Source organism: Amblyomma americanum, chromosome 5 (assembly GCF_052857255.1).
Source record: "Amblyomma americanum isolate KBUSLIRL-KWMA chromosome 5, ASM5285725v1, whole genome shotgun sequence".
Classification (NCBI taxonomy): Eukaryota; Metazoa; Arthropoda; class Arachnida; order Ixodida; family Ixodidae; genus Amblyomma; species Amblyomma americanum.
The window spans coordinates 50,467,384-50,485,236 of NC_135501.1; the positions used below are offsets into that span (position 1 = coordinate 50,467,384).

The following is a 17,853-nucleotide window of genomic DNA, read 5'->3' on the forward strand; positions in this document are numbered from 1 at the left end:
CTTGGTTTCACTTTTGTGGCGTTGCAATATTGTACTACCGAGAGCAAAAATAGGCCCGTGCAAGTGCGTGCTGATGCGTGCCAAGCTGCATGCGAGTGCTGCGTGACGAAGCACTCCTGGTACCGGACCAGCACAGCACGCGCGATGTGTAGCGCTATAGAGGCTAGAGGTTCTAGTCTCTATAGTAGCGCTCCGCGAGATTGGCGCGCGCCACTGGGCCGGTCTAGGCACCAGGAGTGCTTCGTCACGCGACGCTGGCATGCAGCTTGCCGCGCATTGGCACGCACTGGCAGGGGCCTATTTTTGCTCTCGGTAGTACAGCAAAAAATGCAGACGTCGGCGGAGGCAGCGGACTTCTTTTCCTTCCGCAAAGGTAGTCTTGCCTGGAGCTTATCTTTACCATCTGTCTTACTTTCACCCGTGTGTCCAGGCTGTTCCAGGCTACATCACTGCAGATCTCAGCCACCTTGGTAAATACATAAACACTAATATCAAAGAGCTACTCATTGGCCGCACGACGGTGGCATACGTTTTCTTCAAGGAGCAACGAATGAAGTGAAATCCGAGCGTCGCTTCACACCAGTCATTCGCATTGTGCCGGAGATTTCATACGGAGAAGATGACGTTGCGATAAAAAATTGTGCGTGAAATTGGAGCCACAAGATCATGCACTCAGAGAAAAGCATTCTTCGCCGAGTGCCCAGTTGAATGCTGGTCGTCGTGAGAGCCAGGCGCCATGCCACGCATTGACATGGACACAAGACTGCGCATAATTGCGCTATCTCTTGGTGGCCGAAGCTGCCGGGAAATCGTCCGAATAGTTGGATGCTCAAGATACTCCGTAGATCGCATTGTACGAGCTTATAGAGACGAGCAGCGCGTCGGGGATGCCCCAAGAGGAGGAAGGCCGCCTGCCACCAGTAGGGATGAAGACCTCTGGATTGTGGCAGCTGCAAATTTAGAGCCTACCCTGACCATTGAAGAAATTCGGCAGGAGCTCGCGCTAAGAGCGTCTGTACCCAGCATTCGCCGGAGACTTAATGCAGCAGGACTTCACAGTCAAAGTGCTTGCCAGAAGCCTCTGCTAAGTCAATGGGAACGGCAAGAGCGCCTCCAATTTGCACGTAACCACATGTCGTGGGGAGAAACTGAGTGGAAGCTGGTCGTCTTCACCAACTTTTGTTACTCGGTGGGACCAGCAGCAACGGGTTCGGAGAGTCGTCGGCACCAGGTAAGGATACTTAATGAAATGTTCGCAGCACAGTAGAACGGACAGTATAGCGTCCCAATCGTGATAGCAGGGATTTGTTTAGAAGGAACCAAGAAATGCATATATATCTGCCGCGGTGCCTCAGTGCTTACGGCACTCGGATGCTCACCCGAAAGACGCAGGTTTGATCCTGACCGTGGTGGTCGCATTTCGATGGATTCTAAATGCTAGAGGCCGGTGTGCTGTGCAGTGTCAGTGTGCGTAAAGGAACCCCACGTGGCCGAAATTATCCGGAGCCATCCGCTGAGGCCTCCCTTATAGCCTGAGTCACTTTGGGACGTTAAACCCCATAAACTAAACCAAACCAATGAATGCATGACACAAGACTTGTGCAGCGTGCACCAACCACAGTCAGCTGCTCTTTAGGTTTTTCAAAAAATTTAATTCTAAACTTTCCAAAGTATATTTAAAAAACTAGACTATTTTTACATTCAAGGAAGCTCCGGGTTCAGCTTATTATCAGGCAGCCTGTCTGTATTGTTAAATGTTTTGCATGAAAAAAACTAGTGGTAAATCGCACTTACTAGTTCATACAATATAACAGTTTGATGCATGCATGATTTGTGCAGGTATGACCAAGAATACTTACACAACGTTGCAGCCAGAGGTCGCTGTGCGGTCAGTGTGTGGGGTGCGATTACAAGTTACGGGCTTGGACCGCTTCACAGTATTGAAGGGACATTCACAGCCGATGCCTACGTCAATGTCATTCAACAAGTATTGGTCCCCTTTTTGCTGGACGGACCATGTCCTGATGGGCTCTTCTTGTTCCAGCATGACAGGAGCCCCATTCATACGGCCAAGTAAGTGGACCAACTGCTGCACCCCTTAGAATGCTGAAGATAGAACGCAGCTAAACACTGAATGCGCTACGGAGAAGGGGAGACTCCTCTGGTCTGTTTCGCCTCAACTCATCCGTCGTCATTTCTACACTGCGCTACGTCTTTGTGGGGAAATGCCAACGTGGTCAAATACCTTCCCTACAGTTGGAACCAACTCAAAAATGCAGCGAGGAATGCGCCTCAAAGGAAGCCCTCCAGCCATTGGCATTGACCAGTTTTCACTACTTTGTGGTCAATGACCTAGCGTGAACTCGCAGGTGAAAGGCGGGCACCTCTCTGAAATGAAATTAGCCGCAGCGTCATGAGACCCAGTCCATGCCATTGACTGGAAGGCCTCCTTCGAGGAGTATTTGTAGCTGCGTTCTTGAGTTGTACCTTATTATAGCCAACAGTGAGTATTGCAGCGTTGAGGCGGCTACATCGAAAACAATTAGAGCACAGCTCTTAAGGGCCCGTTCGTGGGTTGAGCCGCGTCTCCATCGCTGGTGTAACCGAAAGAACGAGAGAATGAGAGCTCATAGATAGTGCCAGAGGTGGTGCCTGAGATGGCGCGCACCATACAAGTCCTAGAGCTTCTTACTATTAACGAGAGGGAAAGCTGGCGGCACTGCACCTCAGCTACCATGGGTGCTTAAAGGGACTATGCAATAAATTAATTGAGATTGCGTAAAGCAGACGAGAGATAGGCATTCGATCACTCGTCACCCAAGTGCAAGAATTTTTTAGCTAGCATCAACAACAGCAAAGATATAGACGATTAAAAATTACGCTCCTCTCCCCCCTCAACTCTTACACGAGGGGCACCAGAAAAAAATAAAGAAAACAGTTCTGGGACTGGGCCCCGCCCATGGATACGTCATCCGCTGACGTTTATTTTGCAACTTCCGGTTATCGCTCCTAGTCCCCCAGCAGCAGCGTCGGCAGCGTGGCGGCATCTCTCCGCTCTCTTCGCCTTCATGGATTGCGGCGCGCGTTGGGTTTCTTTGCTTGTCATCTGTAGTAATTAGCAGTAATAAACCCGGACCTAGAGGTGCGACTGCTCGCTTTTACGGCCGCGATGGGCATCTAGCCCTAATGCGTGCGCAAGAAGAGCCGTGCGAGTGGCTCCGGAACTCCCGACAGAAGGAGGCGGCAGAGGAAAATTGAAACCATATGCGCGAAGGCAACGCCCTGGCCCGCGCTTGCCCGAGAAGGTCGCGCGGCGGCACGAGCAGACAATTTTCCCGGCTACCGGAAGTGTGCCCGTGACGTCGTGGCTGCCGTGGCTCCAGCTAATGAGAGCGTGTGGTGGCCTGGCAACGTCATGGGTACAGTGACGTCTTTCTTCCACGATTTTAGTTCCAAAATCGGTCACTATGAGCGCACCAATCGGCCCGCGAATTTTAAAAAACACGGTTTTTAAAAGTTCATAATAAATTGCCGGCTCAGTTCTGAAGACTCCTACTTGGTGTGAATGCTTCTTAGCATCATTTCTAAGCATTGAAAACATTTACAAGTAACCTTTTATTCGTTGCATAGTCCCTTTAAAAAAGTATCATGGAGCGATGTGCTACTTGGTGCGCGACAGTCGGTTTTTTTTTAGGGAACACAGTGCACAAAAGCCATAGTAGCGAAAAAGCAACAGCACAGGACTCAAATATATGATTTTTGTTTTTTCAAATGTCATTAAAAAAACCTCTTAAAGTGTTTAAGCAATTACATTTTTTCTGAGAACATATTTCATTTTAAAAATGCGTTAAGCACAAAATATTGCTTTTGTGGTCTGCAATGCTTGAGTTGCATTCTTGAGTTGTACCCGATTATAGCCAACAGTGAGTATTGCAGTTTTGCTCGTTTGTTGCAATTTATAGACAGGATATTGAATGGTAGGACATTCTTGAGTATCGAACAATTGTTTTTTCATTATTTTTTGGCCAAAAATTGTGGTACTGCAGTCGGCAGCTCTCCGCTCTATGATGCTTAGAGCGCCCATGGTGGCTGAGGTGGTCTCTAGGAAGCTCCATGCGAACTCCCGTAGGCGGGGTGCCAGCTTTCCCTCTAGTTAATAGTGAGAAACTCTATGATAAAAGTGGTTCGAGCCGTGTGCGTCGTCGTCCATCACCACAGCATGAGCTGGCACGAGCGGACGTAGGGCGGCGAGGGGAGCGGATGTTTGTCCTTGGTGGCACACGACCACCCGCACCCACGCGCTCCCTCCTCGCAGTCGCCACGTTCTGCTCCATTGGAGGGAGCTGCTGTGAAATGTGCTGCACGCAATAAATTGTCTGCGTAGGCCAAGCCGCTCACAGCACTGTCTTCGTAGTATAAACAGTCTGCTTATAGACCGTTTACAGCGCGCAGTTCTTCCGTTTGAGACCAGATGGCGCCACAGACGCGCTCGGAACACGGCGCCATTACGGACCTCGTAAGTCGCCGGAGTGTACGCCTCGATGCAGCAATGGAAATATCGCGGGTGGCTGCCGAAGTGTTCTTTCTGCGAAGATGGGGAAAGGCAGAGGAAATACGCGCTTTATTGTGGATTGCAAGAATTGCGACAGAGAGTTAAAGGTGCAGGATGCGATCGTTTGCGAGCCTCACGGAACCGAACTGCACAAGGAAGTACTGCCCCTGTTCGCGCCCGTTTGCCATGCATCATTTCCGAACGGGCGAACGCGACAAACACGTCCGCCAGTGCTAGATGGCCAATATAGAAAGAAAGGTTACGATCTTGGAAAATCTGCGAGGGTAAGTGCGCAACATTGCTTCATGATCAAAGTGTTCCGCCACCGAAACCGTCACTTCGTGCTTTCAGTTGCTGTGCAGTTGCGCCTACGTGTGTAGTGAGGCCCCATTGCTCGTAAGTTAAGGTGTTCGGCAATTGTAGTAACAGCAGCGCCGGAGGCCAGATCAGGTACGGAAAAGAAGGACGACTTATGCTCCTACATGCCGCTACTGTAGATCGTGCCCTGCACAGCCGTACGAACGGACAACGCTTACCGTCCGTGTATTGTATGCCGTCTTGGTGCTACTCTTGAACTTCGCTCCAAGTAGAGCGCTTTTCGTGGACCAGATTCGGAATACAGCATTTGCGTTACGGCTGCTAGGCTGGATGATTGCCACTTCCTCGCGGTCCATGCGAGACAGCCACTAAAAGTTACCCCGCAGGCCAGCGCTCAGAGAGAAGCTGATTACTTACCACCAACGAGACCTCGAGCATTTTCATGTCCGCATATCGAGAGTGGAGCGTACCGCAATTTCATATGTGAGACTGACATAATTATGAACTTCGTGTAGTGTGAATGCGTTGCTGTGCGCGTTATAACAATTATATCGCGGAATCCTTCGAAACGATTGCGCGCCAGATTGTGAAGGCTGCTTGATGAATGGTACTGCTATACATGGTAGTTAACATTTGTGTGTCTATTTATTTTTGTCACCTTTGTGTGCTTAACAAACCAATAGAAAATATTTTCGGTTTCCTAAGCACCGTTAACAGGTTGCAAACAAATGCGTACGATGTGCATGCGAGCGTTTTAGAGCGGTGTCTGCGTGCATGTACAGAATACTACAACGACCTGCGCTGCCGCAGAAGCATTAAACCTTGCCGTTTAAGATAATAACAATAAAAAAACATTCAGCAAAGCCTTCTGCGGACGCAAAGACAAGTATCAGGAAATCCATCCATTGGCTGGCTATGAAACCGGACACCGTTTTCAAGGCCACAAGAGATCAAATTAGAGTTCTCACGTGTCCTTCGAATCTTTGGCCAAACCATACTGTCTCCTTCCCACTATTTTACAACCGTATCAGCCGAAACACAGCCTGTTGGAACCGAACCATCAGACGCGGCAGCCGTCGCGACGAGGCGCGCTCGGAGCAGTCAGGAGGCGTGCAATGGCGGCGTGCTCACGTGACCAAAGATGGCAGCCCCCATGATACGGCGCTGTAAAGCGTCTATAATACAATACAAAGTAGCCTCAGCCAGATCTTTCTGAAGAATGATCGATGCAACCGGTGGACATGCTTCGTCTGCCGCTGCTGCTAAACGAGCTGTACGAGCAGACCTCATCGCTGCTGCGGAGAGCACCGAGGAGTTCGCAATGCCAAAGTAGAGGAGCCTGTCTTTCACGCCGCTGAAGCACACCGAGCTGTGCTCAAATTTCACATTAGGGAGTTCCTAATATTCCTTAAAATATTTTTCTGTTGGCTATCCCTCCACGAGCAAGTGAAAAAAATGCACTACAAAGATATATCTTTCCCTAAAGACGGTCAAGATGTTGCACCCAGGGCCCATTCCCCTTTATTTCTTGTTGCGAGTGACCTGTTGGAAATTTTGGTTATCAGGAATATTTTGAAGGTTGGTCAATGGCCTATGATGGTGCAATGTGAGGCAAAGTGCCTTTCAAATGCATAATAAATTGCAGATTACATTTTTGTGCTTTGAGGTTGAGGACCCATCATCATCAGCCTGACCATACCCACTGCAGGACAAAGAGCTCTCCCATATCTCTCCAATTAACGGCCCACTTTGTGTGCAACATTAACAGTAATGTTAACCGTCTCGGAAGGAAACAACAGTTAACAATTGGTAGCTAGGTGGTGGAAGAGGGAAGGGAATACGTCTGCTTAGGGCAGGTAGTGACAGCTGATTAGAATCACCAGAGCGAAATAACTAGAACAATAAGATTGTGGTGGAGCGTACTTGGCAGGTTCTCTCAGATGACGAATGGCAGTTTAACAATGTCCCTCAAGAGAAAAGTATACAAGAACTGTATTACCGTACTCACCTACGGGGCAGAAACGTGGAGGCTAAAGAAAAGGGTTCAGCTTTAGCTAAGGAAAACGCAGAAAGCCATGGAAAGAAAAATGATAGGTATATCGTCAAGAGACCGGAAGCGAGCAGAGTGAGTGAGGGAACAGACGCGGGTTAATGACATCCTTGTCGAAATCAAGATGAAGAAATGGACTTGGGCAGGGCATGTAATGCAAAGGCTGGTCCTTAAGGGTAACGTAGTTGATTCCAAGAGAAGGCAAGCGTAGCAGGGGGTGGCAGAAGGTTTGGTGGGTGGATGAGATTAAGAAGTTTGCGGGGATGACCCAGAGATGCTCCGAACTCAGTTACATCATGCCGTAGTGGTGTCAGGACTTAGTACATGATCTTCGCTTACTTTGTCACTCCTTGTAAAATTTTTGCGCAAATATCAAAGAGAATAACAACTCTTGCATGTGGAATGTGATGTTAGTGCAAGTTCATATATCGTACATGGTTGAACAGCGGATTGTCGAGCAGACTCCTGTGACATCTCTGATAGTGCACGCACACATTGGGACATGTAAAGGCAGATGCCACAGTGCCAAAAAAGCATTCTTCCTAACATAACTTAAACGTAAATGCCAAACAATGACTTTTTAAAACCTTTGCCTATGTTTTGCTTTTTTATTTGACGCAATTCATTGAAGCACTGTGCAGTGATATTTTCCCTCTCTACTTTTGTACACAACTGTTGAAAAGTGCCATTGTCATGCTTGCATTGAAGGTGTGTCCGTGCCGTACTTCAACAGCTCGCTATCATCGTCTTCGAATGACCCCCGAAAAGGGCTGATGTAAATATCATCGAGAACATTTGGGGCTTAATGAAGAGAAGCCTTGCGTGACGTGCTCTACACATCCAAAGCAGAGACACTTTGTGGCTCGCCGTGAAAGAAGAGTGGGATAGACTGAGAGGCGACTCTGACCTCGTACGCAACCTTTATGCGTCTGTGCCTGGGAGACTACTTGACATCAAGGATTCAAACGGCGATTTCTCGCGACACTAAGCACAGCGGAGCGCCATGGGTCATTGACACCCGCCTTTCTTTTGATTTGTTTTCGGGTGAAGACACCAAAACCATCTTTGGTTTTCCATTTTTCTACAGTGATTAGTTAATGTCGCATCGTTTTCACATGTATTGTCCACCTCTGATAGTCCCTTTGCTCTCTACTTCCTTGTTTTTCTTTATTTTCAAATTGTTAGCACAGACTTTGGCAAAAAGAGCAAATGCATTTAATCAGACAGGAATCCGTGACATGATCAGGTTACGTTTGCCGATATATGAATGCTGAGCCTGTTGTATATACAATATTTTTGGAAAAATAAAATGATACGCTTGTTCTTTGTGGTTCGTGATCACGTAGGCTGCAGTGAACAAGTAAGAATGTTGAGGGTTTGTAGAACGAGCCGTTATTGCTTAAAGGTTGTTTCATTAATTCTGGCTCGCAAAAGTATAATGGAAAGCCGCAAAAATGCAAGTCCCTAGAGTATTTACAAAGAAAATATACGAGTTAGTTCCAAGGTTGTGATCCGCTGTTTCGAGCGCCACAGCCTTGTTCCACAAAATTTACTTGTATCTTCATCCTACCCTATATACAATTAGAAATGGTTGCGGATTTAATGAGGGAAGTAAGTTTTAATTACTTTCCTTTCCTTTTTCTATGTTTATTTCCCACTCAGGTTATCGGTGCGCAGTCCATGCTCATCCACACAATGCACGCAAAATAAAAGCTCCAATTAATTAAGATGCAACCAAAAATTAAATAGCTCACAGTGCAATAACTCGTTAGAATATAATTTACACCCTATCACTGCAGTGACTGCATACACAATACTTCCTTTTCAACTACGCACCATGCCAGCAATAATGTAAATCGCGGGGAGATTCATGTCAAGCACAAGGTGAGGTAACCGGCAGAATGCGTTAACCTTGCGAAATTAAGTTTGTACGAATTACCGTCATTCAATTAGGGCTGCCCTTTATGGTTCACGTTCTCCTATCTTTCGTTCCAACCGTCAAAGGGCATGCCCTTAAGCAGGTGTGTGAGCTTGTTCACAGGTATGTTATCGAAACCAAGAGATTTTTGTGTTAACTCTTCGTCGCCTTTATTTTTCTCTCAAAATTTATTGATTTATGAACATTAGTTTAATATTATTTTAATTTAAGCCTCATCTCTTTGTTTCCTCGATGCTAACTCAAATTTCCTCAAAAGCTCTAAAAATTCGTTGTTTGCTTACCCAGATTGCTCCGCCTTTATGAGCCGCTTGAGATAAACCTGGATGCATTAATCTCCTGTTTTGATCTGCATCAAACCCTGGTCAATATCCCACCATGGGCATGCGCCATCGCTTTAGAGGCAACAACAACGGTGCTGTGTGAGCCATGGCACTATCACAGGGCATGTTCGATTTTCCATTCGAAAACTATATGCTGTCAGGCTGCGTCTTGGACTGTGAGAGCAAACTTGCATCGTCACGAGATCGTAGCGGCTTGCTTGTGGATTCACCTTCTGAATGCGGGCTCTCCGGTGCCTCTGCCGTCCTCAGTTGTTTGCTTTCCAACACAACGGCGACCATGCAGTAGTGAAAGCAAGTCTCTTGCACCGGCGCCGCGCGTATGTTTACCGTGTGTGGTCCACATACTACAGACACGCAAGATCGGCAGCAGGAGCACAGGCTGCATCGTTCCTTCTCCCAAACGGAGCGCAACATGTTTGATCGCCGAAAGCTCTATACCACGAGCGAGACACTAGTCGCCAACGCAGCTGGGCACAGGCAGCTAGTTACAGCACACCAACTATTTACCAACTATTTACCTCCTCTGCGAACACGAACGTGTGTGCATTTCACGCGATAAGCACGCAAACTCAAATTGACAGAACAGTTTCAAGAACATCACGCAAATCGCCAATACTTGAATTGGCTATATGACGGCGCGTCGCAAAACTGGTATACTTTGGGCTTAAGTTTTTTTGGCATGATGGCCTCGTTAGCCCAGGTGGATCAGCGGCAGCGCCGGAAACGTTGCTTTCTTTATTAGATCAAACATGCTGCACAGGACCCCAAGAAAAAATTCGCAAATAGCATCTGCACCATGAGACGGCTAGCACACGGGCAATTTCACGAGCGTTTTTCGCTAATGGCCTGTGAACCCGTGCTTATTAACAGAGCCAGGCGGAAAGATTGCAGTGAGGAAGAACTCTTCTTTCCGGAATCTGGGCTGTGACCTCGTCATTACCTAGCAAATTTGCAGAAAATAAAACGAAGGTGGAATAAAAATTGTCACCATATTAAATTCGTTAAACCGATAATAGTTCGAAAGCACTGGAGCTTTTTGGTACAATTCTGCCAAAGTATAACCAAAAGTGACCCGGGCTAAATTTGGCGGTCACCATCGTGCCGGGTACAGTAAATTATCGTTCTACGTCGATTTTGGCACAAAGTGGCAAAAGTAAAATTTTTAGGGTGGGCCGGGCCAAATTTTTTTAATGACCTGAGGCAAGTTTGAAGAGCACCAATGTGCTGGGTGCGATCGATTATAGTTAGGCATCGGCTTTGGAGCGAATTGGCAGAGGTGAAATTGCGGGGGTGGCTTGGACCAAATTTTTGAAATGGCCTGCGCCAGATTTGGAGGTTGCCATCATGCTGCGCATGGTCAATTATAGTTGGACATCGATTTTGGTGCAAATTGCCAAAGGTCAAATTTCAGGGTTGGCCCGGGCCACTTTATGGAAATGGCCCGTGCCAAATTTGGAGGTTACCATCATGTCTGGCGCACTCAGTTATGCTTGGACATCGATTTTGATGCAATTTAGCAGAGGTCAATTTTGGGGTTGGCCCGGGCCACTTTTTGGAAATGATCCGTGCCAAATTTCGAGTTTGCCATAATGTCTTTCTGGCACGCTCAGTAATGCTTGGGCATCGATTTTGATGCAATTTGGCAGAGGCCAATTTTGGGGTTGGCCCGGGCCACTTTTTAGAAATGATCCGTGTGAAATTTCGACGTTGCCATAATGTCTTTCTGGCACGCTCAGTTTTGCTTGTACATTGATTTTGGTGAAAATTGGCAAAGGTCAAATTTTGGGGCGGCCTGGGCCAATTTTGGAAACGACTGTGCCAAGTTAGGAGGTTAGCATCACGCCTGGCACACTCAGTAATGCTTGGACATCGATTTTGGTGCCAATTGGGAAAGGTCCAATTTCTGGCTTGGCCCCGACCACTTTTTGGAAATGAACTGTGCCAAATTGGAGGTGAGTAAATTGGTTTTTGAGGAAAGGAAATGGCGCACTAACTGTGCACTAACTGTTTGGCATATTTCAGCGGACACCCGAATCATGCTGTATTGGAAAGGATGAAGGTGGGTGTTAAAGAAGAAGAGAAGATATGTCAGATTGAAGGTCACCAAAGTATTTGGCACGGTCGATTCAGGCTTGGCCGGGTCGAATTTAAATGTTACTACGGGTTATGCATTTTTTAAACTCGACACGGCGTATACCGGCACAAACAAGATTGGAGAAGATTCTTGATGGGTGTTGCGGAATGTATGAGTGCTCCTTGCCGAAATGGCACAAGGGAAATCACGCAAATGGCTGAGAGAGCCAGAACACAGCTCATGTGTAGGTAAACACGTTTTGTACGGCAGGAAGCCGAAAAGTACGGGAAGCACACATAGTCAAACTGAAGATAGCCGCTAGTGTGGCACGTCAATTCGTGGCAAACTCTCCTCTGCAATGCCACGCGAAGCGCCACAGCGGAATGTGAAGAGCGAACAGTGAAGGAGAGCGGCGCACTAGCATTTTTCAGGCTTTGTTATCAACGAGAGCAAAAGGGAGGGGAATGCACACCCTCTCAGTGCATACCCTCGCAGCCAGCATGCGCTGAGCCGCGCGAGCGATAGCAGAGAGCAGTTGCTCCTGGTTCGGTCAGAGTGACCTGCGAACTTTTGACCACCCCTGTACAGTAGCATTTCGAGCCTTCAGCGTGACGGCACCGCCACCCCGTGGCTGCGCTGCCATGCTGCTACATGGTTGGTCACGTGGTGCAGAGCTGCTGCTGGCAACGCGGTGCCGTGGCTGATCATGTGGTTCGTCACCTGGTTGTTCACGTGACCAGCCACATGGTGCGGAGCAGCTGCTGCTGCCGGCGGTGCTGCGCATCGGCGAAACTGAGCTGGCACAGCTGTGCGCTTGCGCCGTGTCAAGTGGGACGAAGATTAAGAAGGAGCGCCTAGTGAAATGGAGCTGCGAAAGGCTGGCTTTCAAGGGCGTGTGCAGAATTTTTTGCACGGGGGACGGGGGCCGTTGGTTGTTGGTGCCAAAGAGGGGGGGGGGGGGGGGGGGGGGGGCAGCGGTGTGTTCGCAGCAAAAAAGCACTGTTTGCGAAGTAAGTTTATTTATTTATAAATAAGTAAAATACACACATGAAAGAAGAAATACAAACAGCAAGTTAATGTGTGGCTTTGAGAGATACATTGGAGTTTATTAACGAACAAACGATTAAAATTAATTTAAAAATGCAAAAAGATACTATCGCTTCGTGTAGGTGAGTCCTCAATCTTGCTGCATGCGGGTTCTCGACTCGCCCAAATTGATGACCAGCACACAGCACAATATGTTCAGTTCAAGGAAGTCAGTTCAAGGAAGACTGACTACAGTCACTCAGTCAGTCTTCCTTGAACAGCAACTGCAGACGCCTCGGATTTTTCTGGGCGAATTGCGTGATGACACGGGTCATAAAGTCATTTCTGTGATTCATTACACTCTCTCAGTGCACACTCATCATACAAAGGCCATCCAGCCTGTGTCGTTTGTTATTGTTTAGTGTAGACAGGTTTTCACTCTCCTCATTGTACTGAAGGAGCGTTCGACCATGCAGGTAGTAACTGGCAAAGCCAGAGCCCCCTCATTGGCTTTTGCAACACCGGGGAAGAATGTCTTGGCCTGATGTAGAGAGAGAGAGGGTTTATTGATAAGAAAGGCAGAGTGGTTGGTCTGAAAAATAAATATCTGGCCTGCTACTCTGCTCTGGGGGACGGGAAGAGGAGATGTAGAAGCTCACAGTAAGTTATTTCTGATGGGTCCCCAGTTTTGTTGCACCATATCTTGTACCAAGAGATGGCCTCTTCCTTGAAGTTGTCGATACAGTAAAAGCATTGCAGTTCTTCAGCGAGGGCAGCGAACTCAATGCGGCTCAAGTGCTTCATTTTTGATGGAGGCAGCTGGAGTAGTTTGAGACTCCTCTCATTGCTTTCAGAAAAGTGGCGAGCTAAAGCAGTGAGAGAGCTTTAGCTCGCCAATTTCTGAAAGCAATGAGAGAGTCCAGTGCTGTGCATATATTGCCACACGGTAGTATTCCTCCGGCGACTGAATCCTGTAGTTGTCTTGGCGGGCCTGACGAGAGACTTGTCTTGGTACAGATATCGCCACATTTAAGTGATTGGCTGCCTCCCTTGCAGCATTCATAATATCAGAGACTCCTCTACAGCATTTGTCCGGTGGCCGCGAAAAATACGTTGCAGCTCAGTGATGTGGTCATGCACAGAATGGAAGTACATGGATGCTACTTGCAGAACGTTCGTAACTGGTTTGAGCCGAGCGCTGTACTTCCCTACAATGTGCAAGCACTACAATGTGTAAGCAGACGATGAAAGATGAGCTTAGTCTTATGTAACATTTGGCGACCATGGCTTAGTAAGAAGACGTAACTTCAAAAAGTCCGGGATGCCAGTGAGTTTAGCTTTGCCTAGAAACTCTCCTAAGTCATATTCTTAAGGCAGGTTACTTGTTTTCTTGCTGTTGTCTCCGGACTTCAATCCAAAGCAAGGAGAAAGGGAATCGTCTCGGCTTACTGCGTGACTGGACCTCGCTGTTGGTGGAGTTCCTTCCATGGAGTCGACGACATTGGCTACTGTCCGGTGGAGAAAGCTTGCATCGCTCTGGTCAGATTCGGACTTCAATTCTAAGAAAGGAGAAAGGGAATCATCTCGGCCTGCTGCGTCACTGAAGCTCACTGTTGGCGGTGTCCCTTCCATGGAGTCGACGACATCAGCTACTGTCCGGTGATGACAGCTTGCATCACTTTGGTCAAATGCTACACCGTTGTCACATGTCACACCAGAATCTTCAGGGGCGCAGTTGGATGACGCTTCGTCAAACAACCGCTGATGCTTGCAGAAGCGTCGGATGTCCATCTTTCGGGACCGCGCGAGACAAAGCTGTCAATGGGGTTCCTCGTGGTTGATAGCGTTAGAAAATATTTACACACTGATTGGAAAAGCAGTTGAACGCCTGTGTTGAAAACAATAAATGGCTATAACAAAAATAGCCATTTTTTGTTTTCAACGTACGCCACGTACACCATTTATTGAGCACCAACGGAACCGAAACCTCTACCTCCAGTTATTGAGCACGAACGGATTGGCTCCAGCATTCTATGGCCTACCCAAAGTCCACAAACCAGGGATTCCTTTCGCCCGATTGTGGACTTCCGGTGTTCCTGCCTTTGCTTGTTGTCGGAATACCTTCACAAGCTCACATCCCCAATCGCAGGGAAAACAGCAACCCATATCCGTCATTCCAGTCACTTCATTGAACTGGCGTCCCAAGCCACTCTTGAGGCCGACAAATGCCTTGTCTCCTTCAACGTGGTGACCCTTTTCACAAAAATCCCCGTGAAGCTTGCGGTGACCGCTACCCGAGACGCCCTACAATGCGACGACACACTCAGTGCACGAACCCCGCTGAGTGTAAATGATGTGTGCCGCCTCTTGGAGCTGTGCCTATCAAACACATACTTCTCGTCAAACGGGGAATTTTACTGACAAGTGAAAGGAACGCCAATGGGAGCCTCCATCTCTGTCGTCATGACCAATTCAACCATGAAACACATCGAACAGCGAGCCCTCAACTCATTCCGCCCGACACCAAAAAATTTTCCTCAGGTATGTCGACGACTGCTTTGCCGTCATCAGAAGATCTGAGATTCAAAATTTCCTTTCTCATTTAAACTCCGTAGAACCTGATATTCAGTTCATGCTGGAGGTGGAACAAGAAAACTCGCTGCCGTTTTTGGACGCCTTCGTGTCCCGAAACCACAGTACCCTTCAATTCTCCGTATACCGCAAACCAGCTTACTCAGGCCGGTATCTCCACTTCTCTTCGAACCACCCCGCAGTCCATAAAGCATCAGCGGTGAAGTTGTTTTAGAAGAGTTGAGACACAATGCAGTACAGAACTTGACAGAAAAAAGAACAGTGCGCGATATTCAAATAACTCATCATGAACGGCTACCCAAAAAACTTTATTCAGAAAACCATTTGACTTCAAAAATACGACAACATGCGCCAAGAAATCAACGCACAAAGACCAACGGCACCACCGAAATACGTCACTTTACCTTATGTCGGAGGTGTCAGCGAAACCATCGCCCGAGTCTTGAAAAAAATGGGGTCTCCAGGTTGCGCACAAGCCCACAAACACTGTTGCACTTTGCCTACCTGTTCCCAAAGACCGGCCGCGGAGAGAAAGAGCCCAAGGATTGTCTACAAAATTCCTTTCGCCGACTGCGACGCAAGCTACATCGGCGAAACCAAAAATCTCAAAGAAAGGATTGCGGCAACATAAAAACGGCATCCACAACTTCACAAGAAAGTGCAATCTTGTAGCCGAACATTCCGAGGACTCAGGCCATAGAATCAACTTCAAAGAAATCAGCATCCTCGGAACCGAAACAAATTACCAAAAAAGGCTCCTTCTGGAATCGTGGCACATCCAAAGCACCCCGAACAACACCAAACGCACAAAAGGAAACCTGCCCCCAGTATATGCCCAGGGACTTCGCTCTTCAACTCAACGAAAAAAAAGTCACCATTGACCGCGTCCCCACAGTGCTACAACGTGACTAACAGCCTTAACCCCCTTCCTCCCCCTCCCCCACGCTTTTCGCATCACAGCTTTCGTTCCTTGACCCCCTCCTCCCCTCCATACGCTAGCTACTACCCTCAGTCACCCCCTGATGAAGGAGCCGAGGCGGCTTCGAAACGTTAGGTTAAAATTAAAGTTTTTGGTTGGAAATGTGCAGTTTATTATAAGTCTTCAAACCCAACCAGACAGGCAAATCTGTCAAAATCTTTAGTTTTCTATGAACATACTGAACCGTGTATTTGGTTTTACTTTGCTTTGTGTTATTGGCTGGTCGCCTGGTTTGAGGCTGTAGTGTGGCGGCAGCTTCGAAAGCAGAATCTGCTCGTTGTCGGTCTCCTCAGCTCTCTGTTAAGTCGCTGACTCGCTGGTCATTAAGAGTGTCCTGGCGTTTGCCAGCGCCTGTTCTCGAAGAGTGCCGGCTATGTTTTATGGCCATCGTTTCCCCTCTTTTGCCGTTTCATGTGCTTTTACTCGTTCTCTCTGAAGCCTAGCTTCGGCGTTCCTTTATACCTGTTTTCATTACAGTGCGGAAAAAGCGCGCAAGCCTCCATTTTTGGTGTTTCTCTCGAACACTTTTTATATATGAGAAAAAATGTTGGCTCCTTTCCTTTTCTTCAAGAAATACTGCAGATGCACTGCAGCCATTTTCATGGCAGTGTGGCTCTCTGGGGGTTTACACTGTAAAAATTCATCTGAAGCGCTTGGTGGCAATCAATTTCATAACCAGAAAATGAAGCAAAGCATAGACTCCTATGAATTATGCTCTTCCATTAATAAAAAAGCTTATTTAATTGACTATCCAATTTTGATAGGTAGCCATACACAAAATTTAGTTGCGGTTGTGTTTATTTGGGACTAAAATAATTATGTGGTCCTATCTTAATTCATTGAAATAGATTGCATGATGACGCTACTGGCCTCGGCTTTCAGTGCACTACACACGTACAAGCTTTTTGAGAGGCGGATTTATATAGGCTTGGTTTGGGTGGTGGGGTGGTCGAAATTTTGCCGAGGAGTGTCTACAAGCAAATGTGACGCCACGGAAAGGTGTCACACTTTTCTTACTAAGTGTGGCGGTCTAGACATTTTCCTAAATGTAGCCAGCAATTTATGAGAAAGCGGAAGTTCTCGCGATAATACTGAGTAGATCTCGAAGTTCAAGATAGAAAACCTCAAGCGTTCCTCTCAGAATTGTTCGCTATCTTCAGCCTGTCATTCTTTCACTGCCGTGCCATCACCAGCAAGATTACGTGATAGTGTGCAGAGTGCAAAGCTTGCTCGCAATCCTGAATGGCGCTTCTACAGATATGAGGAACCTGAGTGTGCTAATCAACTTTTTAGCTCGAGCGAAAAAAATTATTGTCCAAATTTCCAAGGGGGGGGGGAGAGGGGGGCAGCCGCCCCCTCTTGCCCCCTCCCTGTCCGGACGCCCATGCTGACTTTGATATACAACTGAGCAAGTTCCACTCGGCCAGCTGTAGCTATCGCGTCACTCCAGGTTCAACCAGGGCTAAACCACTGCCTATTTTTTAACAAACCTTCCAATGTGGGCAGCCTTATACGGAGGGGTTGCAGGGGTATCTGCCTGATACCGTATCCACCGCAGTTGCTTATGCGCAGGTGGCTGCTGTGCATGGTCTAAGCATGGTGAAAGAAAAAAAGATGTTACAACAGCGCGGCCACGCTGTTGTAGAGAGTGGTCACTTAATGTTACTGAAAGTGAGCGCCGCTACTAGGGGCTAGAGTCACTGGATCTATAGGGGGCTATGGAGCAGCGGCACACGTGCAGAACGTTTCCAACATCAGTCAGTGTTCAAAGACCTGAAACTTTCGATGTGCCTCTTTTATTCATTTAACCGCATAATTCCGAGCAGGTAGAAGCTTTCATGCTGCTTAGTTCCAAATACTTCGATTTCTGACCAGAGAGATGCGTTGTCTGCTCGAACAGACAACGAACAGTGCTTGTCACCTCGGCACATCGGAGCGGGCACCAGATACAGTGATTTATTGCTTCGTTTCACCAAATAAAG

At 47.6% G+C, this 17,853-nt stretch overlaps 1 protein-coding gene across 4 annotated transcripts in view; it reads left to right on the plus strand.

The window, feature by feature from the left end:
* Positions 1–17,853, plus strand: part of LOC144132422 (protein VAC14 homolog) — a 109,760-nt gene that overhangs the window by 64,459 nt on the left and 27,448 nt on the right. For 2 of the 4 annotated variants that reach the window (XM_077664826.1, XM_077664825.1), the window contains exon 15: positions 1,840–2,073. The exons of the other annotated variants lie outside the window; for them this stretch is intronic. In XM_077664826.1, coding sequence (XP_077520952.1) covers positions 1,840–2,073 — 234 coding nt within the window. The remainder of the gene's footprint in view (positions 1–1,839; positions 2,074–17,853) is intronic. 4 annotated transcript variants of the gene reach the window in all.